At 37.9% G+C, this 25,989-nt stretch overlaps 1 protein-coding gene across 7 annotated transcripts in view; it reads right to left on the reverse strand.

Moving 5' to 3' along the window:
- Nucleotides 1–306: 306 nt before the first annotated feature.
- Nucleotides 307–25,989, reverse strand: part of SLC38A4 (solute carrier family 38 member 4) — a 67,510-nt gene continuing 41,827 nt past the window's right edge. For 4 of the 7 annotated variants that reach the window (XM_036866333.1, XM_036866335.1, XM_036866332.1 and 1 more), the window contains 14 exons: nt 24,485–24,575; nt 23,862–23,977; nt 20,964–21,037; nt 20,407–20,499; nt 15,997–16,078; nt 15,828–15,910; nt 15,669–15,727; nt 14,508–14,783; nt 14,297–14,376; nt 13,007–13,107; nt 11,111–11,235; nt 3,516–3,660; nt 2,518–2,615; nt 307–1,017 (listed from right to left, as the gene is read on the reverse strand). In XM_036866333.1, coding sequence (XP_036722228.1) covers nt 916–1,017; nt 2,518–2,615; nt 3,516–3,660; nt 11,111–11,235; nt 13,007–13,107; nt 14,297–14,376; nt 14,508–14,783; nt 15,669–15,727; nt 15,828–15,910; nt 15,997–16,078; nt 20,407–20,499; nt 20,964–21,037; nt 23,862–23,977; nt 24,485–24,575 — 1,525 coding nt within the window. In that variant the 3' untranslated portion in view covers nt 307–915. The other 3 variants (XM_036866336.1, XM_036866338.1, XM_036866337.1) reach the window with 3 other exon arrangements.

Genomic DNA, 25,989 nt, shown 5'->3' on the forward strand with positions numbered 1-25,989 from the left:
GATGACTACAGAATAAGATTATATACATAAACATATAGCAATCACAGTTTCCTGCACTGAATGTTTATCAAATAAAAATGTATCAAACAATACTGGGTAGTGTAGCTCCACGTGAATCGTGGTCTTCTAAAAATTCTGAATGAGAATGGAAGACGAGAGGGAGGGCATTGTTCAGTGACAAAACTATGACAAGAGGATTGGGAATAACATTGATAAATGCTTCCAGAACACGCAGTTTAGCTATAAGCATTGTTTTGCTATTGCTCTATAATTTAAATAAAGCCCCTCTCTATGTTTCGTAAGATGTTTTAACATTTACAAAAGATCTACTGAATGAAGAAGTCACTAATTCAATGTCACCAACAGGATGGGCAAAATATTCCTTTATTGTTGACCATAAGATGTTCTAGCCTGGTGTCTCATGTACCGTACAGAGACAGTTCATAAAACATGCCTTTTGCCTCTGTTATTAAATACACCCAGAGTATTTGGTGCAAGATTGAGGGAAGGCATTAAATGGTAATAGCTTTGCCACCAGGGCATTTTTGTTTGATGTTCTGAGAATACAGGAATTTGGTACTTTTGTGAGGGGAGAAGGTGGGAGGAGAGGGAAGAGGGTATTATCATGCAGCTACCCTTATTCTGCTTGTGCAGAAGCAAAAATACATCATCTCACACTGCTCTAGTATAACCTGGGTCGAAATGTGCACCACAGATTTTAAACACATAAACAGCCATTTGTGACGAAAATGATGACTTCCTCTTCTGCAGGTGCCTGGTGATATTGCTGGTAAACATCTTTGGACTCTTCCTGTTATTTCCTGTGAATAACATTCCAATCGAGATAACTCAGAAGTCTTTGGGAGCATAATTTGCAACTGTCTCCAACAGGAAAATATAGTATTTTTCCTTGGGTTAGTGATGCTTGGAATTTGGGGGATTGTAAATCCAGTCAATTATAATGAGTGCCATGCTTCCAATCATAAAGATGATTCCAACCACAAGGAAAATTAAAGCCTGTAAGTCAGAGAGAACTTGTCAGGGAACACAGAAACGATACTTCCTTAGTACAGTTTGCTTTTATAAGTTGCTTACTTAAGGCAGCCATCTGATTTGCATATTGAATTGTATTATGCTTATAGCTTAGATGTCCATGCCTAGCAGTTCAATCAATTTAGAACCCTAGCTGGGGAAAGAGGGTGAATACAGTAGTAGAGAGATTTAACCCAAATGTTCAAAATAGAAAAATGGTTAACTGATTTGGTACATCAAAATGATGGAATACCCCGTAATCATTACAAACCAAGCAATAGAAAAAGATTTAATGACCTAGGGAGTGCTCACAATCTTTTAGGTGAAAAGGGTCAGGTTATAAAAGAGTAGTATGTATGATATGATTAAATTTTTTAAAGCAAACAAAAACAAAAGCCTAATATAATGCATGTTTCATATTCCTTGAAAAAAACTTCGAAGTGTATGTGTGTGTATGTAATTACATATATACACATATATATACATGTACATATAATTACATACAAATATTTCATAATTTTAATGCTAGAAGGAGCCTTATATATTACCACGCAGATCAACCTCCTAATTCTACATATGAGGAAAGAGCAGCTAAAGTTTTTATTTCACTAGAAAGGATCTAGGAGATAATTTTACTCACTTTTATATCTGGTCAAACTGAAAATAAAAAGACAAGTAATTTGCCAAGGTCACACTGCTGTAAAAGTCCAAGCAGAATGGACTACATAGAGTGGAAATTATGGGGCAAGATGATGGGGGGAGCTTTTGATACCAAAGTCCCTGAACCATCCGGAGAGGAGAATGATTCCCAGGCAAAATTCAGGGTCAGTCAGTCAGACTCAAGCCTTAATATAAGACTTTATCAAGCAGTCATTGATAATATTTAATATTGGAAAAACAATTATTTCTAGTATATATTTTTGTAGTACTATCATGGGAAAGAAATATATACTCCCCAGGTTAATAAGACTGTAAATGATACTGTAAGAGATTAACTGGAAAATGAATGGTTCTGTTTCTTAGTCCACATCAGGGGACAACAAGGTACTAAGGAGGGGAAAACAGAAGCAACATTTTTTTTTTTGGCCTTACAAACCTAACGAATATGACCAAAATGTTTAAATTTTTTCATCACACTGCTAGGGAGCCTAATTCCTTTCTGCATAATTTCCTGTGGATAGTGCAGCAATAGCTTGGTGGTGGAAACTGGAATATATGGAAACCTGTGGGCAAGCTCCATTAGCATTTGACAAGTAGGAAGGACTCAGCACAAGACATTTAATATTTGAAGAGAAGAAATCCTGGAATCATCTGAGTGACAGAAATCCATGCCCCCTTTCTCTCCACCAGAGAGTTCCAGCCCATCTTTGATTTTTGATTCTTGTGCATCAATTCATTTTTTGGAACCATGTGCATACATTTCCTGGTTTACTCTATGTAGTCAAAGAGCAAGTTATAATGGGAAACATTGCAAACCTTACTTACCCCGACCTTTTGGGGTGACCTAAGAGGTTCTTTCTTGACAAGTTTAAGATAAAAAACTGCTGGAAGAATGAAAATCAGCATAGTGGCAGAAGAAGCCCCTGAGGAGAGACACCGGACAGGTCAAAGTCTTACTCAGCAGGTCTGACTCAGCAGGGCAGAGACCCAAGGGCATACACTTGAAAGAAACCAAATCTAAAGCGACCCTAATCAAAGCATGAAAAGCTCTATAAGCTCATGGATGCTTATTCAAAGAAGGTATGTTTATAAATAAAATTTAAATGCACCTAACATCGTAGCTGGCTAGTAAGTATACATCACATAAAATAAGCAACAAAAAGGCTGAATGTTACAAATTTATAGGAAATTAGTAATATAAACACATACTAAGAAGGCTGAACTCATCACACACCCTTCCGATCCAATTCTAACTTTTCAAGTTGCCTACACCTGAGTTTTTAAAGTTTTATATTGTATTTAAAATGTGAGTAAACCCTCAAATCAGCAGAATGGGAAATCAAATATATTACAAGGCCACCCAGTTAAGGGAAATAATATGCTTTACAAAGTCAACCTCCTCTTCCTCCAAAGACATCCTTTAAGGCTCAGCTGATACTCACAGACCTAAGAGGGCATCCTGTAGATAAAATCTATCTTCCTTCCTCTTTCTGATGCAGAGTTAAGACCTAGGTCCAAATCCTGGGTTCACTCCAAGGTATATGACTTGACTTCTATGGGGCTCAGTTGTCTTGTCTGTCAGAAAAGGCAGCTAGACTAGATGACCTATAAAGTAGGTTTTAGCACTAACATTTTCTGATCCTATGAATAACGTCCAGTGTCACCTGGGAGGGAGGGACGGTGACCAGCTGGAGCCCAGCTGGACTACTAGGAATTCTGTGAGCCTGAGATGGGCTGGGATGCTTGACCTCCCATCACTGGCTCCCTGTTCTCCATTTATGGACAGCTTGAGTTGATTAAATAAAAACCATTCTGAAACTTACCTATGAATCCAAAGATGTATTTTATAGTTGGCACCAGGATGACCAAAACATTATCCAGTGCAATAAGTATGGCTGCAATCAGGAAATGTCTTATCCAGCTGAAGGGTCTTTTGGGAAATAACAGTGTGGTCACTGATGTACGAATCTACAAGAAAGTGCAAAGGCAAGGTCACTGCTTTGTTTTGTTTTTTTTTAATTGAAGTATAGTTAATTTATAATGTTGTGTTAGTTTCAAGAGCATAGCAAAGTGATTCAGTTATACACACACTCACACACATATATATATATATATATATATATATATATATATATATATATATATATATATATATGTTTTTTTAGTTTTTCTCTTTCAGATTCTTTTCCATTATAGGTTATTACAAGATACTGAGTATGGGTCCATGTGTTATATAATAGGTCCTTGTTGGTTACTTATTTTATATACAGTAATGTGTGTATTTTAATCCCAAACTCCTAATTTATTTCTTTCCCCTTTCTGTCACTGCTTTGTTTTTAACTTTATCTACTATTTCAAATATTCTCATCCCTCTAAAGCATTTTCTTTGTTTTTCCTTTTTCTCCCAGAAAAGATCTTGATGCTGATTTTTTTTCAAATTTTAAAAATTTTAGTAAAGTAAAAATAGCATAAAATGTACCATCTTAGCCATTTTTAAATGTACAGTCCAGTGGTATTAAGTACATTCATATTGTTGTGCAAGTTTGATGCTGATTTTTGATGTTTGGGAAAGTGTCATTTTCCTTGGTGATCTATCTTGTGCTCACTTTCTCGGCTTTCAGAATTGTTTTCTTGAAAATAATCTCAGTCAGAAAGAGATAAAAGAACAGATAAGATATATAATTCAGAGACACAGTAAAACCCTTGTTGATTTCTAATCATGTCTCATCAGCCTGGATTAAGTATGAAGGGCAAGCACTGAATTTATTTGCATGTGATTGTGAGCAGAATTTTTACAAACCTGGTGTTTCTTAATTTTACATTTGATTTACCATTTTTGCCACCTAATATTTTAAAAAATATGATATATTGTGTGTTTACTCCTTTCTTTTTTCCTCCTTTTACCTCCCCACAAGTATAGATGATAAATGCACAAAAGGCAAAGAACAAGACCTAATAATCTTAACACTCCTCATTTCTACCTTAGTGTCTTGCACGCAGGAGGCACTCAATAAATGTTGACTTAAGTTGAACAGAGCAAAACTTTTCCCTCCCTTTGAGATCCTTGACAGATTTCAGCCCTATTTCAGCAGCTGAAATAAGTAGGGGAAGGGTCAAGAGAGGCTCCAGTTGTAGCACCTGCTCAAGTTACCCTGATGTAACCGGATAAAAAGATCCTTGCGGGTAGAGGGAGGGAGTGCCATTTATGTTTGAACAGCTTAACAAAGTTGGAAATACTCTTATCTTTGGAATCTTTTAGAGGACACTTTTGGACTTAGTGGAATTCGTTTATTGGCTTTTCAATAAGTGAGCACTTGAGTTAAGCTAGAACTTCCCATTTTTAGAAACGCTAGGATTGATTTTCACTTTAAAATTTTGCTTCTGAAGTCTCTTAATGGTGTGGAGATGGGAATTCACTTAAAAGAGAGAAAATGTAAAATATATTTTGAAACACACATATGAATGACAAAAACTTTGAGCTGAATTGTTTACAGTGTCTAATGTGACATTCTCTTCATACCAGTCCAGCAAAAATTAAAGCCATCTGCTTAGGTTTAAAAGGCAATTTCACTTCCAGAATGGCAAAGCCAGATAGTCTCTGGAAACGGTTTGTTTGTAACGGATTTTAAAATTTGGATGACTGAAAATTATGAAACTCACTCTGAAAAGTAGACTGAGGAAAACAAATGGTTTGATTTTGTTTTCCCCAGCAGCTTGGAAATTCTACATTATGTCCTACAATTAGGGCTTATTCAATATTGTCCTAATTTAATAAGCTTAAAATAAGCTTTCTATGGTTCATACATAGTGCTTAAGGATTTATTTGTCTGAAAGTGATAAACTTATAGCATAAACAAGTAGAATACAGGTTATTTTCAGGCAGGGGTCACAGGTATGTGCTTTTCAGCCCTTTGTTGAAATAATGCCTTTAATTCTATAAGCTGAGTTAGAGGCAAACTTATATGTACAGGGCCTCTGAATGTAAATAAATACAGTTTCCTAGGGTCTCATGGCTCCCAGAAAGACGAAGATTTGGCCTAATGATGTAATAGTATAGAAAGTTTACAGGAATAATGGTTGAAGTAAATGGTGAAATCTTGCTCTTCAGAATGAATAAGGAATAACAAAATCCCAAACAGAACTGAAGGCATATAGAGTTGCCAATGCATTCCTAAAATGGGCAACAGGACAAATAGGGAGATGGAAGACTGCTGATGGTGGTAGTTGGTGGAAAAGAATAGAATGAAACTTGCTAGTCATTCCATGTTAAAACGCTGCCTTGAGGGGTGAGCCTGGGATCGAGAGGTCCCCAGCAGCTCTATTTACCTGTGTCAAGATAGAGGTGACTCTGACTTATTACCCAGAGAGCCTTGCCTTCCGCCCCACTTATCTCAGTGCCCTTTTCTCTCTGACACAAACTGATAAGAACCTGGAAATGTGGGTCAGATGCTGTGCGTGGGGAAGTCCCCAGCCACAGCCCCGTGAATAATTCTAGAAAAGTTCCATGCAGTTCTAGAGAACACATCTGTTATTTCCAGAGACAGTGTTCTGAGCCTGTTAGGAGGTGCTGTGTTCTAAAGTGGGGACTCAATGTGAAGTCAGAAACGTGGAGGTTGAATAGAAATTGGGAGCCTTAGTTCTGAACTCGAAAAAAAAATCCATTCTGTTGTTGAGAAGTGAACCATACTTCAGTAGGATTGCGTAGGACAAGAGTGTAGGAAATACCTATGCATCACTATTCTATTCCAGTTCATAGCAACATCTGCCATATATCTAGGCCTATATCTATATTCACTTCAAAACAGGAAGTCTGAAGGCAACATAAGTGAAAAGATTGGTTTTACTAAAATAAAATGAAGAGGAAGTAGCCAAAGAATCTGAGACACGATCTCCTTTCTTTTTTTAAGGTGCGGTAGGTAGAATTTGAGTCTGTGTGTTCTTGATAAACCCATTAGGGTTATTGGGCTTTCTGTTTTTCATGGTAATGTGCGCATTTTCTGCATAAAGGGAAGCACAAGCTGAAAATAGCATTATTCGTCCTTGGGAAGGAGGTGCAGTCCCATAATAGACATCCCACTCCATATCACCCCCTCCTACTACTAAGAAAGAAAAAACAGTATTGAGTGGCTTGTGAAAAAGCTAGAGTCTTAATTCTCTTTATTTATTTATTGTTCAATAAACACTTCAAGCACTTACTTTGTGCACTTTCTAAGAAGGACAAAGCTAACCTGTCTGGAGAAAAGAAAGATAATAAATGGAGAGATAAAAGGAAAAAGCAACCACCACCATCAACAACAACAAAACTCTTGTCATCTCTTCTTGGGCTCCTAAGAAAAAGAACCAACATATTTGTTGAAAATAGGAGAATACAAAATAATACCTAAAACTGATAGATTTTAATCCAGATTAAACCTAATACATATTAGGTTTTATTTGTTTTATTATTTGTATGCGGGGATATCAAAGCAAAGTAAATAAACTTATTAGTCAAGAGTTTTCTTAATTCAAAGAAACTTATCAGGAGAACCATGCTGTTTGACTCAGCATTTGACACGTGGAAAATCTTGGTTCTAAACTGTAAGAAACAAACAGATACATCACAACCAACTTCTATCACTTTGGGAGAGAAGTGTCTGAATGTAGCCTTGTGGCACTTGACTGGGACAGGGAGGCTGGACCCACTTTTATGTCATCCATCAAAACCATGGAGGCTTGGTTCAAATAGCCAAGATCCTCACGCAAACTGAAGTTCGTGGCAAATGTCAGCGAGGGGACGAATCTATGCTTTTGCTAAAAAAGGCAGTTCATACACCTCAAGAAAGGGCAAGATTCATTTGGAGACAATTTTTCTTAGCAAACCTTGTTGAGCTCATCTTGTGCCAGTCACCATGCACACCACTTACCTCCAGGGGAAAATGTGGACAATTAAACAGATCATCTCAATGTAACATTGTAGGGGTGAGGCAGAATTACATGCAAAATGTTTCATAAATGATAATGTTGAGTTTAAATACATAATGAAGGATAGCAGTTAAGTTAGTTTTCTGAAATTTGGTTCTAATGGTCAATTTTGGTTTTAATGGGCATCAGGTGGGAAATGTTTCCAAACTACTATGGGAGATACAACTAATGGGAAATGTGTTGCCATTCCTGATGGTCAGATTTATGCCACTGCCTGATCTGTTATACAGGGGAAGAATTTCTGTGGACGATCTGGATTGTTAATTTCAAAGTGAAATGGTCATCACTAAATGAAAGGCTGACTTTCACTTCCCGTTATCATGACCGCAGCCATCAGTGTCATGCTGTGAGCAATGCATTAGTTCAACTATTACCAACTAGCTGAGTAATGACAGCCAAGTCCATTAATCTCTTGAGACCACGGCTTGAAAGCACTGTATTTAGGGTTTATGAATAAAGCAATACAGAAGCACGTAACAGATCTCTTTTACAAAATGCTTTCATTCAACAATGATATGAGTGCCCACTGTATGCCAGAATTTAATCAGTAATATCTTTACACACAAAAAGAAGGGTTCCAGATATTCTTTTCTTGGCGATGCTGTTTGCTTGGAAATTTTACCCTATGGTACCCTTTCTGTCTACAGCTGTCTTCTGCTTTGTCCCCACAATGGAGCTGATTTTAGGCTAAAGATGAGTGCATAACATTTGAAATACTTTCAGATATATGAGAGGCAAGACATTATTTAAAAGTAAACTCTTAGCCGCCATAGTAATAAGGATCTGATTTCATGCACTCATGAAAAAGGAATGTGCCAAAAAATAATTCAGCACACAAGCTGCATTTAAAGTGAAAGCAGTGTCATTATATGAGCAGTCCTCATCTGCTTGGCCCTGTATGGAACATTCTGTGCAGGACAGTGCTGGCTACTGTATCGTTGATTTTTCCCCCTAAAATGAATGGTAAGTTCAGTGCTTATGAAAGTAGAAGAGTTGGCAGGAAAGTGCAGACTTGTGTTTATCCATAGGTGGTGATTTTAACTCATGTAGCTCAAGTCTCTATGACCAGCCCTGCTCTGTGATCCCAGAACAACTGGCGCCAATGGCAAATGCCATGTAGGGACCGTCCTAGTACGAGTCTGGCAAGAGGGTATGTGTCAGTCTTGGGGGCAGTAGAAGAAGAGACATGTGATGGATAACATGACTATTTTTCAAGAAATTTGGTTCTAGTGTGTAATTTACTTAACATGAATCTCCTTCTCATTAGCCTTCAAGAAATCAGATTAAATAAGGTGACTTTTGGATGTTTTGGTAGCACAATAAACTCGGGGGAGAAAATGAAATACCTTCAGAACTGTGGTGAAAATGTAATATGATTTGAAAGTGAAAGTGGTTTTGGATTTCAAATTTCAGAAGTTATATGAATTCCTACTCATTTCTACTAATCCACAAGAGAGAAGCTCAAGATCTGCTTTTTTGAATTTGAGCTTAAAAATTAATTTCAGTTTTATTAGGTCCCATTTGTTTATTTTTGTTTTTATTTCCGTTTCTCTAGGAGGTGGGTCAAAAAGGATCTTGCTGTGATTTTGCACAGCAAAGGAAACCATAAACAAGACGAAAAGACAACCCTCAGAATGGGAGAAAATATTTGCAATGAAGCAACTGACAAAGGATTAATCTCCAAAACATACAAACAACTCATGCAGCTCAATATCAAAAAAACAAACAACCCAATCCAAAAATGGGCAGAAGGCCTAAATAGACATTTCTCCAAAGAAGATATACAGATTGCCAACAAACACAGGAAAGAATGCTCAACATCATTAATCATTAGAGAAATGCAAATCAAAACTACAATGAGGTATCATCTCACACCGGTCAGAATGGCCATCATCAAAAAATCTAAAAACAATAAATGCTGGAGAGGATGTGGAGAAAAGGGAACCCTCTTGCGCTGTTGGTGGGAATGTAAATTGATACATCCACTGTGGAGAACAGTATGGAGGTTCCTCAAAAAACTAAAAATAGAACTACCATACAACCCAGCAATCCCGCTACTGGACATATACCCTGAGAAAACCATAATTCAAAAAGAGTCATGTACCAAAATGTTCATTGCAGCTCTATTTACAATAGCCAGGACATGGAAGCCACCTAAGTGTCCATCAACAGATGAATGGATAAAGAAGATGTGGCACATATATACAATGGAATATTACTCAGCCATAAAAAGAAACGAAATTGGGGGCTTCCCTGGTGGCGCAGTGGTTGAGAATCTGCCTGCCAATGCAGGGGACACGGGTTTGAGCCCTGGTCTGGGAGGATCCCACGTGCCACGGAGCAGCTGGGCCCGTGGGCCACAATTACTGAGCCTGCGCGTCTGGAGCCTGTGCTCCGCAACAAGAGGGGCCGCGATGGCGAGAGGCCCGCGCACCGCGATGAAGAGTGGTCCCCACTTGCCGCAACTAGAGAAAGCCCTCACACAGAAACGAAGACTCAACACAGTCATAAATAAATAAATAAAAGAACGTGAATTTCCTAAAAGAAACGAAATTGAGTTATTTGTAGTGAGGTGGATGGACCTAGAGTCAGTCATACAGAGTGAAGTAAATCAGAAAGAGAAAAACAAATACCGTATGCTAACACATATATATGGAATCTAAGAAAAAAAAAAAAAAAGTCATGAAGAACCTAGGGGCAAGACGGGAATAAAGACACAGACCTACTAGGGAATGGACTTGAGGATATGGGGAGGGGGAAGGGTAAGCTGTGACAAAGTGAGAGAGTGGCTTGGACATACATACACTACCAAACGTAAAATAGATAGCTAGTGGGAAGCAGTCACATAGCACAGCGAGATCAGCTCAGTGCTTTGTGACCACCTAGAGGGGTGGGATAGGGAGGGTGGGAGGGATGGAGATGCAAGACGGAAGAGATATGGGGACATATGTATATGTATAACTGATTCACTTTGTTATAAAGCAGAAACTGACACACCATTGTAAAGCAATTATACTCTAATAAAGATGTTAAAAAAATTCATTTCAACTTCAATAAAGCTGTAAAACAAACAAATACATAGAAATAAATTTTGTGATTTTCCCCCTACATTTAAAAAGTACTTAACATTTAAAAATACTTGCTCTAGCAAGTATTCCCTGGCAGTCCAGTGGTTAGGACTCTGTGCTTTCACTGCCAAGGGCATGGATTGGATCCCTGGTTGGGGAACTATAAGCTCACAAGCCACACAGTGCAGCCAAAAATAATTAAAAAAATTTTTTTAAATAAAAAAAAATACTTGCTCTGTCTACATAGTCAAATTTAAGTGAGTTTAAAATGCTATATAAAAAAATAATGTTCCTGGGCATTGCATTATAATTAAATCAACATCAAGTCAGAACGTATGTACTAATCTGTGGTGTCAAGCAGGATTCTTTCACCAAAGCCAGGTACTTACAGGGAACAGCACTATGGGCACAGTTAGTGTTACTGCCACCAGGACGGCCAGGCGTACCATGAGGAGAGGGGTGTCAAATGTGTACACTTTGCTGTAAGCGTGAAGCAATTCATCTTCAACTTCTCCTGCAAAGAGGAAGAGGAGAATGAGTCCACTAGGTGTAGTCAAATCGGCACTGCTTACCTAAGACGTTTTACAGAAGGAACACAGTATAGTAGAAAGAACCCAGGTCTGGGAAGTCAGACACCTCTGTTTTTATCCTGTATCTTAGCTTATTAGCTATGTGACCTTTGTTCAAATGAACAAAGGGGTCCTGAAGCTTGTAAAGTTGCAGGAGGTAGTATAAAATTGCTAAGGCTCTTCTCTAGGTCATTTGCATTGTGACAAGTCTTTCTCTGCTATACAGAAGCATCACAAAACAGAGGACAGGCTGAGGTTCTCTGGTTGAAAGGGATGAAAGAGACAAGCCTCATCAGCCTGTCCCTCACGTCTTGCCACCTCCCTCCACCCTCACCTGCCCAGTGAGCCCCGAAGCAGCTTCTCCAAACCCGGTATGGAAACCCTAGGACAAATGATCTTTAACACTCTTTCAAGCTCAACAATTATGACTCCATCATGACACTGACAGACACACTTCTGGGCTTTTTCAAGTTTTTGTTTGTCTCACTGAGTTGAGACTCATTAGATTAAGTAACAATGATGAATTAGTAACAAAGATTAAGTAACAAAATGAATTAGTATGATTGCTATAGGGTCTCCCGATGAATACTGCTATAAGATTAAGATGCTGCCCTCCTGGAAAACACATTTCTTTCGAATTCCAGGCATAAATGACAAGGAAATGCTTACAGAATCATACGTACTCTGATTTTCCCACTACTCGCCTCAAAATCAGACAAAGGGAGTTAAAAATACCTTCAAAGGCATTGACCCAATTTTCATTAATTCACAACCAGCAAAGAGTTAATGCCCAATCTAAATCAGTGCTTGGTTAAAAGCCAAATATTAGTCAAAAAAAAACAAAAACAAAAACAAAGCAAGCAAATGGTGCCCCCTCCAGTCTCTTCCTACCCAATTTGTCTTGCAATCAATTGAATTTACCAAGTCAGTCGGGGAAAAAAAATGCAAAATGTTAGAGAGGCTTATTTTAAGAACATATTTATGTTGATAACATTGATTTGTGTTAATGTTTGATTCCCTGAAATTTGTCTGTAGGGCCATGCTTCATTGAAGAGAAGAACAATCCTGCTCCTTTAGTGTTCTGTGAAGATGCCAGAGAGGATATGTTTTTGGCATAATCAAACGTGGCCATAGTCACTTTGGTTTTTGATAGTACATCCCCAGATCAAAAGGAATTTTGCCATGTCCTTTTTTCTTAGGAAACCATTCACTATAACAGAATAGAATGAGATAACCCAGAAAATTTGTCTAATGCTCCAAGCCCCCAGATTTGACTTGACTGGTAAACAGGAAGCAGGTTCCAACTCAAGGACTTGGTACTTTTTCTGCCATTTGCTTGGTAGTTAGTTATTCCACTGAAAGAGCTTTACAACATGCGATCTGATTCACTCTCACAGTATGTATGTAGCTTTAGATGGCTTAGAGAGTCAAGCCAAAGAAATATCCTCTATCCCCTAAGGAAAATGATTAAATTAGAGGGACGGTTTTTACAAAATATGTGTGAATTCACAAATTATTATAACCTGTTAGGCAGCCTGGTTCAGTTTCCATTTTCTTAGGTGAAATGATGAGACTAAAATAGCATGTTAATTGAGCATGTGCATCTAGAGATCATGCTGTTTATTGAGAGTAATTAAAAGAATTATACCTACCCGGATTAATGGTCAGTCCAACTAGGATTTGCACAAAGAAAATGACTTTGACAGAGTGACCTACCATAAAAGGTTAGGTAACCAAAGAGGGCAGCAAGCAGGTACATGATGAGCATCCCCGTGATGGAAACATTTGACACTGTCTGCATCTTCCTCCGGGACCGACTGAAAAGAAAAAGAACACTGAGCTTTGGTTTTCTGAACAGATGAAAATATCACAACTTACAACTAAAATTTAAAAAATAATAAAAGAATGTGTGCCTGTGTTACTCATTATAAAACCACATTCCTAGTGCAGAAACACAGCTTATTTAAATTTGCCTTAGGGAATTATGGAGGATTTGTTTCCATTTTTCTTAAATGCTACTTCTTTAGTCTTAGAAAGGACTGTTTTCCTAGATGAGGATCAGTTTATTTTATGTTGATAAGTATGCTTGTCTATTGAGTATTTAAGAATGTAATTAGCACAAAGGTCAAACTGGCTCCTAATGTAGAAAGACTTCATATTTCATAGTGAGATAGATTTGAGGACCAGAATCCACTAGAAACAGCAAAGAGTAACTGCTACATGGGATTTTCCAAGTAAATCAAAGACATCAAATTAACTGAAAGTGCTCTATGAGTTTTTTAAGAGGTAAATCTGAATATATGGGGCAAGTTATTGTTATTTAGTGAGAACAAAGACTGAGGTTATTGATGTCTGGGTAAGGAAGATGAGAATTATAGGACCACCTCCCCTCAGGGTAAAGGAAGAAGCTGCTGTAGTGGGCTCAGACCCACTCATCCCCAAGGGCATGTTAACAACCTCAAAGGGAAAAGAGTATTAAGGAATCATAGAATATCAGCTGGAAGAAAGAAGATTGTCTAGCCAGTGTCTCCATTATACAGATTAGACGATGAAGGCCAGATACGGGCACATCCCAGTGGTGGAATGTCTTCTAGGCAAGGGTTAAAGACTGACCACAGGTGACATCAGTGGCTTAGCCAGGCCACCCTAATCATAATTTTTGGTCTTCATGGGTGTGGGTCATTTCCAGGTCAGGTGACCTCACTTCTTGCCACCAATATTCAAATTCAAATTCCCCATGTTTGCCAAAATCCTTACAGACATTGGCTCACCCACCCCCTGTCCTGAACCCCTCCCCTGGATCACTAGGGTGAAGGAACAGGAGAAAAGGAAGCAGTGAAGGGGCTGATTCACACCTTTGTGGTAAAAGCACATTACTGCTGAGTGGTTATAGCATAAACCTCCTGTGAAGACAAAGCTGTAAACTATGCTTCTGTATAAAGCACCTTTGAAAATATGAGCACATTTTCAAAGCAAATTAGAATGCTAAAATGATGGCTGCCTTACTCTTTAAGTTCACTGTAGATGGGAAGGACCTCAGGGTGGCATACAAAAGCAAATGCTAGGATGGGAATTGCGTAGGCCGTCTGAAAAACAAGGACAACACCGCATGTTTAGCATTCCAACACAGAGAGTTACCCCAGGCCATCTCAGCTTGTGAGATAAAAACTCAGAGGCCACGTTGCTAGGTTCTTAGAGGCCTAGACCTCTCACTTACCCGGGAGTTGAATACAAAATATTTGGGCTGACATTTGTCATCACTGTGTGCTTCATACTCTACTCCACTGCCATGAATTGAGCCCTTGGCCTGGTTGTCATCCAGCCCTGCAGGATTCTGGTGGGTGTAATCCATCATGAAGTTTACACCACTACTCTCAGAGTTGTTGGGTAACATCATCACGTGCATTGGAACTGTATTGTTGAATGTCAGATTCCCAACATTGTGATCCAGAACAGGCAGAGGGCAGGGTATTTGGAATTTCTTGTAAATCACCTAGACCCGGTCATTAACACAACAACAACAAGTCAGCCTTTTGAGGAAAACAATGAAACAAAAATCCCTGTGGGTGGTTTATGGGGTAGAGGTGAGGGAACTCTGCTGAGGATTCCTTTTAGACTAATGGACAACGGAGACTCCCTCTAGCCTCAGTTTGATGTAAGGAGTTGGAACTATGGTTGGCAACTCTCCCACTTAGAGTCAACAGGACAGTATTTTGTGTGAATCTATCCCAAACTTCATGCATACTCTTCCATGAGAAAGATGTTCATTTTCTTGCTACATCGCATCTCTTTCAGTTCTTCAAACTAATGAAAATATGGGTCATCAAGAAATTCCCCCCTCCTCCTTTGCCTCTTTGGGGAAATGCTATATAAATGTTGGCATTCATGATATTAGCAGAAATTCCCCCTTTTGGAGGGGAGAGGGAGTGGGGTGGGGAGAGAATTTCTTTCTTTAATTCCACTGTGGTCACCTTCTCTTCATGGGTAGAATGAGTAAGAGAAAATGGCTGATTCATGTAAATATGGCTAATTCTACAGCCTACTCATTTATCTTCTGGGACTCTTCACTTCTTTTTCCTCCGCCTGTCTAAATACTGGGTTGTTGTCACATTTCTGCTTGAAGTGTTCCTTTCGTCCAAATATATATTCAGTATGCCTAGAACATACTATTAGCAATGGTCTTGACATTCTAACTCAACTATTTTTAAACTCATGACTCTTCTTTTCTCATTCCAAATTAGAATACAAGGAGATTGCTTGTGATGCAAGAACTATTTCATGCCAATGATGTGCTTAAACAAAAATGAGGACACCAATTCAGGCACTGAAAGCATCACACGCCTACCAAGTTACAAGGATCATGCCAAAAATCACTTACCACACTGACAAAAAACACCATGCAGGTAAGAGAAAATCCGCTGGTATAACCAAGGTAACCTAGGAGTTAGCAGAGAAATTCCGGAAGGTGAATATGGCATCCACAATCAGCTTACCTCTTGGAATACAAAATGAAAATAAAAATGGAAAATGACTTTACCTAAATTTTTAAGAAGAGAAAGTGGAAGAATGATTCCAACTGACACAAATATGACGAGGTAGTTGCCATTGACATACCATTCTCTAGAAAAGAGAGACCAGAATATTAGGATCAGAAAAGACCAAGGAGAATGAGTCTCTTGATGTTACAAAGAGAGAAGAAGACATACCCAGTATTTTCTTCAAGTCCCATGAACGCTCTGATTACTTCAGGTAGTTCGTATTTAATAATGAAGAGGTAGCTTGACATGGCTAAAATGGAAAATGTGAGAGCTTAGTGGTGTGCACGGCACCAAAGTTACAGGCAAGTTGTGAGAAGTCCAGGCATTGGTATACCCCTCCTTCTCAGTAATTCCCAAACCAAAAGAAAAGCCACCCACTATGTATTCTGTACTGTTTCCAAGTTCTTCTCATAAATATACATTCGGCCCTTTGGCTCTTGCCTATGGACCTTTGCTAACAGTATCAGTGCTGATTCTGTGTTAAATCCAGCTCTGAGGTTTTCAGTGAAGCTGCAGTTTCAAAGTTTTTTCCTCAGTTGTTATAAGTCATCATGACCTTACTGAGTGTGCCTGTTTTAGTATCTAGAACTCGGGCAGGGGTCTGGTGGCCACAAAAGAAGGGGGGGAATTGCAGGGTGGAGCTGGGTAGAATACATGTCACTCTGCCCTCCCTAGGTGGGCACCAGTTTAGTCCTCTGTAATCTCTCTAGGGGGCATACAAAATCTCAGACCACTGATTCTCCAAACTGGAGTCATACTGGATTGATAAAGAGAGGATAGCTTCTCTAACCTTTGTCAATGAAGTTTTTTCTATATCCTTTGTCCAAATAAGAAATCATACAAAGTGGCAAAATTTCTTGAACATCTAGATAAGTGATGTATGTGTGATCATGTACTCTTCTGAATACCTGATCTATAAAATCTATAAACCCTCTCCTTGGAAAAATATTTATGCATACATATGCATAACATACAATTTTGCTTACAGTTGTAGGGATTTATGCAACATTCCTTTCTCAAGTCCACCCACTCAGTGAAGAATAATACTAATTTGCTATTTCACACGTGATCAAAAGACTCAATTGAAAATAAAACTGACAAGTTTCTCATTGCAAGGTTTAAGTGTGTGCTACATCCTTCTGGTGAATTTTTGCTAACAGACATTTAAAGCAGATATCTAAGTTGCAGATTGAACTATTAATAGTTTAAAAATATTTCCTTAATCTCAAACAAAAGTAATAACAGTGATAACAATTCCCCACATTGTTTAGTTCTGCATGTGATCAGCTGAAAATCCACGTGAAAGAGCAAGGTGCATCTTATCATCTTCATTCCACAGCTGAGGATATAAAAATTTTGAGAGCTTAACTGACATGTCCAAGATCGCACAGCTTGAAAATGACAGACCACATCCAAAATATAAGATCCTTGATTTCAGGCCAGTGTTTCTTCTCTATTGTGAAATGAAATGATTTTTACAATACCTGATGTGTCTTCTGTAAACATGATTTGGTTAATCTTTACAAAGACCTTGGCTAAAGCTAAATCTTACAGAGGGTAAACAGAGGAGATATTTCTGATTAACTGGTTCAGTGAGGTACCATTCAATTTTAGAGCTATTAGTTGCTGACTCTCAGTGATGTCACCACTGTTAATGTGTTTGGTCTTCGAAAATTCAGAATGATCCAGACCTGTCTGGGTAATGTCAACATTATTCTGCTAATGGTCAGTGTTAATTTTTCAGGGGATTGAGAAAATTAAACGTTCTAAATGTGGAGTTGATAAATACAGAAATACAAGTGATTTCTTTTAGGCCACGATAACCACTAATCACATAGCATAACCAAAGTGAGAGATTTTCAGGAAAGGTGTATGAAATTTCATCTCACTCCCTTAAAGCCACACTGTGGGGTGAGGGGCTTGACTGAGAGACCATGTTATAGTTTATTCCATTGTTTAGAAGCATAATAGTAGCTATACTTGGAACAATAGACAATGCTGTTGCCACTCAGCCTGTTGGGCTCAGGGCTAAGCATGTGTATGTCCAGTTAGTTCAGTGGTCCAAACAAGTATATTAGATCACCTATGAAGAGATCCTAGGAAAAGCTTGATATTTTAAATCTTGATAAGGCTGAGAATTTGAACCAAATGTAAAGCAGTTTATTTGGTGGGGAATGGGGCACTTATATACTTGGGGCCCAATGCCAGTAAAATGAATGAAACAATTCCAGTGTTACTGCCAAATTCTACCCAGGACTGTAGTCTTACTATACAAAAAATATTAAAGACATAAATACAAATCATTAAGATATGACTGGATTTTATTTATCTGCCTACCAACTATCCGTTATCAGGAGCAGGTATAGTTGGATAAAGGTTACTAAAGAAATTGCTGCATTCTAGAAATGCTAGATAATTCCAGTGATTTTATTAATCAAAAAGAATGACCTCCTTGCAAGATTTCTGTGCAAGTTTATTTATTGCAGCATTGTTTGCAATAGTAAAAAACTGGAAATGATCCAAAACTGTTCATCAAGGGATTCAGTAAACCAATCATGGTGTATTTATACAATGGAAAGCTCAAAAGCCATTGAAAAGAGTAATATGCAAAAACATTCAAGGCATATTGTTAAATAAAAAAAGCAAGCGGTAAATCAGTATTAGAAAATGATCCTGTTTTAACAGTAACAATGTATTTGTTAAATTTGTCATAGAGGAAAACCTGGCATGGGTTTTTCTAAGGATGATTTACGTAAACATTTCTTTGTAATTTATATATTTATGTAATATTTTTGTTTTTCACAATTAGCATATATTTGTCTTATAATTATAAAAATGCCATTTAAAAACATCCAGGATGGCTCCAGTGACATGGATATTGAATCCAAGAACTGGAGAGGAAGGGTGCATGTACTGAACCTGTATTATTATGACACTGTGAGGATGAGCTATTACTCTCAATTGCATAGGTGGAAAAATTAGACTCAGAGGTGTAAAGTGATTTTCCCAAGGTCATAGATAGTGACAGAAACAAACTCAAATTCAGGTGTTATCAGGCACCAAAAGTCTATTCTCTACGCATGGGTTTTAAAATGTCTTTTAAAAAACAGTGATATACCAGATCTATACAAACAAGGCTAAGGGAGTCCAGAAGAGCTAGTACCTAATAGCCTAGAGAATGATGGATCATGGAACAGACAGAGAGGGAGAGCCAGAAAACGTGTATGTGTTAGGGCTGGAGGATTGTAAAAGTAGGGGAACTAAATATGGTTTGTTATAGCATGACACATGACACATAGGGAACAGATGATAGATAGAGAGAGAGAGAGAGAGAGAGATTGGGGTTTGTAGGAAAGGTATCAGAAACATAGGCAAAGGAAAGATGACGAAAACCCTTATATGTCAGACTAAAGAGTTTAAATTTTATCTTGAAAATCATGAGGGCATGCTGAAGAAGTTTATGCATGTGAGAAGCAAGAGTAGAGCTGAATTTGAGACAGTTAATTTGGAAGATGAATTACAGATGGAAGAGGGGAAACTAAATACAGGAATAACAGGTAGATGTCTACTGCAAAAGTCTGAGCAGAAATAGTAATCACCTGAAGTGTGGTAGTGAGACTAGAAGGAGAGGAGAGATTCAAAGGCTAAATAAGAGAAAGAATGGATAAAAGCTGGTATTTGATTGGATTGTCAGGGTTAGGGAGAGAGGGAAATGTTTAGGCTGACACCCAGATTGCTGGCTTAAGAAACTGGATGCTGCTGGTATTGTTCACTGAGATGAAAGAACAGAAGGATAGAATAACAGGTTTGGGGACTGGGTAGGAGGTGAGGAAATAAGTACCACTCTGTGGTGATATAGTCCAGGTCATGCAAGGAGACTTAGCCAGTAGGACATCTGAAATATGGGTCAAGATGCATTTTGAGGGTCAAAGACATGATAGGACCAGTGAAGCTGGTGGGCATACATATCACCTGGAACACTATTAAAAATATGTACTCCTAGGCTCTCCTCTGGAAGTGATCATTCAGTAGGAATTAAAAGAATCTGTAGAACCAAGAAATCTGTGCTTTATAATGCTTCCGATGCCTAGCCAGATTTTTGCCTTAGCACAATTTCTAGGAACACTCTACAATGGGCTGGCTCTGTGCAGGCTGTGTCTCAAGGACCCCAAAATTTGGCTATGTGCCTCAGATACTAAATTTTCCCTTTTATGAAATAAACTCAATCATACATGTGACACATCAACTGTTCAGTCAATGAGAGATATAAGCACTGATGCTTTAACTTTTTCAAGTAATAATTAAAGCCATTTGAAATCAAGAAAGGTTTTATTTTATATTTTAATTCTAGAATTTATTTGGTAAGGTTTTATATAGTATTTCATTTCTTAGATATTGCTATTTTCAATTAAAGAGGGATAGCAAATCTATTTAGGAAACTCTACTTTTTAAATTTAAAAATGATAAAACAGCTATTTTTCTGTATTTAAAGGGCCTGTTCATTGCCATTGAGTTTTCTTATTTCTTGAACATCTTTTAGAAAGTTTAAATGGTTTGTTGAAAGCTAGATCCTCTTACCTCCAATGTTCTGCATTGTAATGGAAATAAAAGCTCCGATTTTCCCAGGCCATCCAAATGCCTTTTCACCTAGTTTTTCATAAATTAAAGACCCTATAATCAAAAATGAAAAGAAACTTGTTTAAAAAAAAACTGTTTTAGTGATTAAAATATTTCTATGTAATTCTACACTGGAGCCTCAAACATGTAAATAAACACCATATAGAAATTACAAACCCCAAATACACAATCTCAAAAGCCATTACAAAATATGGTAAATGTTCTCCAAACAAGAAGCGATGCCTTCATTCGTCTTGGATCCATGCAGCAAGTCAGAACTGTTATTTCTATCGTCCCCCAAAAGTCTGTTTCTCTATTTGGCTTGAACCTGAGCAGGTTGCCTTTCACTTGTCTCACTTGCCCAGATAACTAAAAACATGCAGAGACCATGTGATTGGGGTTAGAAGAAAATGAAATGTAAAATTGACTAACACCATCCTATAAGTATAGAGCTAAAGACTGAAATACCCTTTAATGAGAATCGAAATAGCATGTCTTGGGTCTAGAGAGTAGCATACCTCCTTCCTTTGCAGTCTTTAATAAAAGATGAACTGAATAGAGAGATAGGATTGCCACGGCAAGCAGCATGATTCTGTGAAGGGAAGAGAGAGGAGACAATAATGTTTCTATAAAAAATAAGATGCAATAATATTAGATGTTACAATACATTATTACACTGGTCTTTTCAATCATTAACTTTCCAAGAGTATGTGGATTTGGGGGAAGCTGAAAAATTCTTTTCAGAACTCCACCAATGCCCTTAAATGTCCCAGAACTGGAATTGGCTTTATTTTATGGGCCAAAATGTACTACTGGAAGTTCCTAACACACCTTTTTTAGTCTTAGATTCTACCCAATAGTAGAATCTGGTTTATAACTTAGATGCTAAATGTATAGCAAAATTAGCAAATACTTACTCAGCATATGGGTATATGTACACCATATTTGCGTGATATTCCCATGAACATTTATAATTGAAGGGCTATTCAATGACCTGACTAAACATTAATCTAAAATCTAGAAATACAGAAGTCAAAGCAAATTCTGAGCTCCGTTACTACTGAGTCTGCATATTAGATGACAGTGATCAGATGTGTGAACCAGAGGGTCTGGCAATTGCCTGTATAATAGAGAAAACAGAGAAAGGTTAAGTCTAGGGTGCAGGAAAACCTTTGCTGTACTCAGAAAAATCATTTCTGGTTCAGGACCCTCCACATGTCCACAGGCATATATGATTTCTTTATGTATACAGTGATCAATGCTTCTCCAAAAAATAAGAATTGGACAGCAAAAATAAAGAGTGTAGATAGAAGCATCTATATCATAAATGAAGGCACAATACTAAACTTTACCTGAAATTAAAAAAAAAAATCTTATCCTTTGTTTAATATGATGAGAGCACACCAAACAGTCTTCTGTCAATTGATCTAATTCTTTGGTAATTCCTTGGGAAGTCAATGTTACAAATGTAGATTTAGACCACGAGTTACAAATGTTATAACTATTCTAGCTCTATTGTACTGGGTTTTTTTTTTTTCACAAAACATGTTCACCAGAACTGCCTAATCAATGTCTTAGTCATACATTTTTCCATATACGTTATGAACTGACCTGTTTTTAAAGAATTATGTAATTCAGATTATATAATTTTGTTCCCTGGAAAAATAATGAGCGTACCCTGTATTCTAAATACATTTTCTGCTTTGGTAGAAAATACTAAAAGTAACAACGATGAAATCCTGTGTCACTTGTTGGGAATTAAGGGAGATTGCTGAATCCAGTTTGGGCTACTTGGATACACAAAACACACCTCATGATATCTAGCTATGTAATTGTTCTGGCCAAATTAATCTGCTAAATGTTTACAGGCCTGAAATGAGGCTTTCAGTTTTAAAAGTGGAATATTCTCCTGCCATGAAAATGAACTCTAGGATTGGGGGGAGTGTTTCTTACTTTTATTCATCAGTGATCTATGAAAATTTCCTAATTAATTCTAATGGTATGTGTAATTAGTAAGGAGAAGGCAGTCTTTTGTCTTAGAGATAGTGTACATTATAAAAGTGTACAACTACGCATATGAATAGACCTCTAGCCATTAAGAGTCAGAAAATTTTTAAAAACTACTTTATTTCAAACATGGCTTAGAAAAGTAAAGCTGAGATCAAAACCCATTCAGCTAAAAAATACGACACCTAACAGTTCAATCAAAGCACTGACACAATATAAATATTTATAGTTCAGCCCGATCCTTAGCCCTCAAATAGCTGTGTGATTACCTAATCATAAGTGATATTCAGAACACAAATAGCATATATTTATAATATAAATGTTGCATTCTTAGACAGTTATTTAAGACTCCAGCACTGCGTTAGGGGTTGTGATCTGCATTCATACTGATGTCTGACTAACATTAGACTTTATTCTTGTGGAGCATTTCACTGCCACCAACTGTGTCTTTGAAAATACCAGGCTGTACGTAATGCACAGATGTCTGTGGCTGTCTGTCACAGACAATGTGGTGTCCATCCTCCAGGTTGGCTATGTAACGCTGCTATCACTAGGCAGCATTTGACCAAGTTTGGATAAAGTGCATCGGTTTAGGTAAAAACTCTGGCCACTCTGCAAAAATCCCCGTGCCAAGCGCTGTTTCTAGGTCTTGGGGATACAGACATGCAGTGAGTAAAAACAGACATGGGCTCAACCCTTTGGAGATGATAGTCCAGCAAGGGAGAGAGACATTAACCAAATGAATCAGACGACTGCACTAAAATATTAAAACACTGTGATGAGTGTCTAATAAGGTGGTTTGTCCCAGTCACGGAGATTGGGGGAAGGCATAACTGAGGTGAGGCTGATCTGAGTTATGAGTTAACTAGTTGAAGAGGAAAGGAAAGAAGGTTCCCAGATCATGTGCAAAGGACCTGTGGTGAGAGGGAATGGCACCTTCGTGGGATGGAGAGAAGGTCACTGTGCCCAGTATATCTTGTATGTAGGGGCACAGGAGATGGGACCAGGGCATGCAGGACTCTGTAGGTCTGGTTTGGGAAGGGATGTTTTTCCTAAGAGTGTGTATAAAGTCAGATTTGCTGCCGGGAAAGATTTTTTAACTATTAAACACAAAACTGTTTTATAATGAATTACTTTGTAAAATGGTTCCTATGGACTGTTAGGGTTCCAGCACTTTGGGGGATTGAGCACGTAAACTTTCTGCCATTTGCTTAGGGATGGCTGGTTGAACAAGTATGATGATTAGACTGCTCTGATTACTTTTCGTTGCTGTTTTATTTCAAAGGAAGAGAATATGTTAATATTTTCTCAGATTATTCCTATTCACAAAGATCAAACTTCAGATTAATTGAAAGAGCACCAGGTATGCGCGGGCTTTGAACCAAGTGTAGATATGTCCATTCACTTACATAAAAAGGATGATCCCTGTGTTGGCCATGGCATAGGACAGGCCCAGGATTCCACTGCCCATGATGGCATTACTCAGATTGAATGAAGACATTCCAAAGGAGGTGGTTCCAGGATGCTTGAAGAAAAAAGGATGCGTGATAAGCAAATATTTGCCAAAGGACGAACCTTTTTTTGGATTATTCTTATCCTATATTATCTTTACTGGAGGAGACTACCATCCAATAGTGAAGAATAAGATAAAATCACAGTGAATAAAAGCCTTGACTCAACTTCAATAAAAGTGTGTATTTTTCAGTGGAATGTAGTACTTGATTTAAGCAGGGGTCTCAGTAAAAATAAAAAATGCAGGTTGAGTAATATAAAGAAAGGAAAGCATGTAGGATTGCAGATTGCATTTGGGTTAGAATGATTTCTCCAAAAAACAAATAAATTTCATAAATGATTTATGCAGCCATATGGCGAACAGGAAAAACAAGCCCTTATTCCAGTAAGGGCCTGAATAAACAGAGAATGTGCTGATCAAGGCTTGGAAAATTTCAGTCACATTGTTTTCGCATAGAGACCCAGGTAGATCAGACATCCTCAAGTCCTGTTTACTGCCAGAAAGCAGAAAGTCACTTACATGTTCATCGTCATAATCTGCCAGCTTCTTTTTCCCCAAAAATCCATTTGTCAGAAATTTCTGACTTTCAGCATCTTCATTAGTAAATTGACTGAACACACACACACAAAGGAAAAGAAGACAGTAAAAACATCTAGTAAATGCTCTGAATTATATTTATGTTTCACGTGATCTGTCACTGAATTAGGAGAGGAAAAACAAGACACTTAAGACTTTTTTTTCTCTTCTCCTCCGCATACTAGTGTTCCTTCCAGACCAATGACTGAGCCCCATTTATGAATATACTTTGGGAGGGAGGGAGAAAGTTATGAAGGAAGAAAATATTTTTTTAGTTGGGATCTTTTTTAAGCCACATTTCTTCTTCCCACATTGACTATGCAAAAAAAAAAAAAAAAAAAGAGAGAGAGAGAGAATAGTTAGAGCTAATTTTGTTGCCATTTCGAGCCCTCCCAAAGAAAGTGAACAGAGTAGCGACTGAGTTTTCTCAACTGCTAATACACCGTGATCAGAGGATCTTATTAATTCAGTAAATATTTATTAAGTGCCTTGGCACTGTGATCCCATCTCACTTGATGCTCAAATGTCTCTGTGAGAGAAACTTCCATGTCTCTGCTCTAAATATGCAGCGACTATGGCTCAGAAGAGTGAGGTAGCGTGTCCAGCCCCACCAGATCCCAGGTCTAGGGCCTCCCACAGCACCATGCAGCCCTGAGCAGGGCACTGTAGCTGGCATTTTCCTCTTTTTTGGCTCCGTCTTTTTATACACATATCCCTTGCTGGAAAGGAGTTGGATGGTAGCTCTGTGTTGTGTTTGGTTGTGTGTGAGTGTATGTAGTTTAATTACTCTGAAAATGTACTTGGATTGTTAGACAATGAACAAAACTAAGAAAAACATTAAAGAAATCCAACGAATTAGTAGAAGAGTTGGGAGGACTTTAAGATTCAGGATTAAAGAACAGGACTTTAAGATGTCACAATCCATGGAACATTATGACTGCGGTCTACTTGGTACAGGCTGGGAGCTGCACATCCCCTGACAGTACTGGTCGGCTCCTGGAGCTCTATGCCAGAGGTTTTGAGGATATGGATCTAGTACCAGTCACATTTCCGAAAGGCTTGACTAATGAGTTCAGCTGCCACCATTGCATTTTGACACTGCAAGATATCACACAGGCTTTCTTTTTGTTACAGGAAATGCTCAAATATGTATGCTTCTTAAAGTGCTTTATAATTAGGTAGACCACAATTTTAGGGCATTTCTTGCATGAGAAAGTAAAATAAAATGATTGGAGAGTATTTTATTAAAATAACCCTTAGAAATATAAAAGGGGAAAATAATTATTATAGATCTGTACAAATGATCTCTTATAATAGAAGCTAATTCTGAATATATCTTATGAGAAAGAGGGATAACAAGGTTACTTTTTGAGAATAGAGAACAATATAAGGTGTAGATAGAACGAGCAGACAAAATCACAAAGTTTTGTGTGCTTTTCTAAAACTCA

This window comes from Balaenoptera musculus, chromosome 10 (assembly GCF_009873245.2).
Source record: "Balaenoptera musculus isolate JJ_BM4_2016_0621 chromosome 10, mBalMus1.pri.v3, whole genome shotgun sequence".
NCBI classification, from domain to species: Eukaryota; Metazoa; Chordata; class Mammalia; order Artiodactyla; family Balaenopteridae; genus Balaenoptera; species Balaenoptera musculus.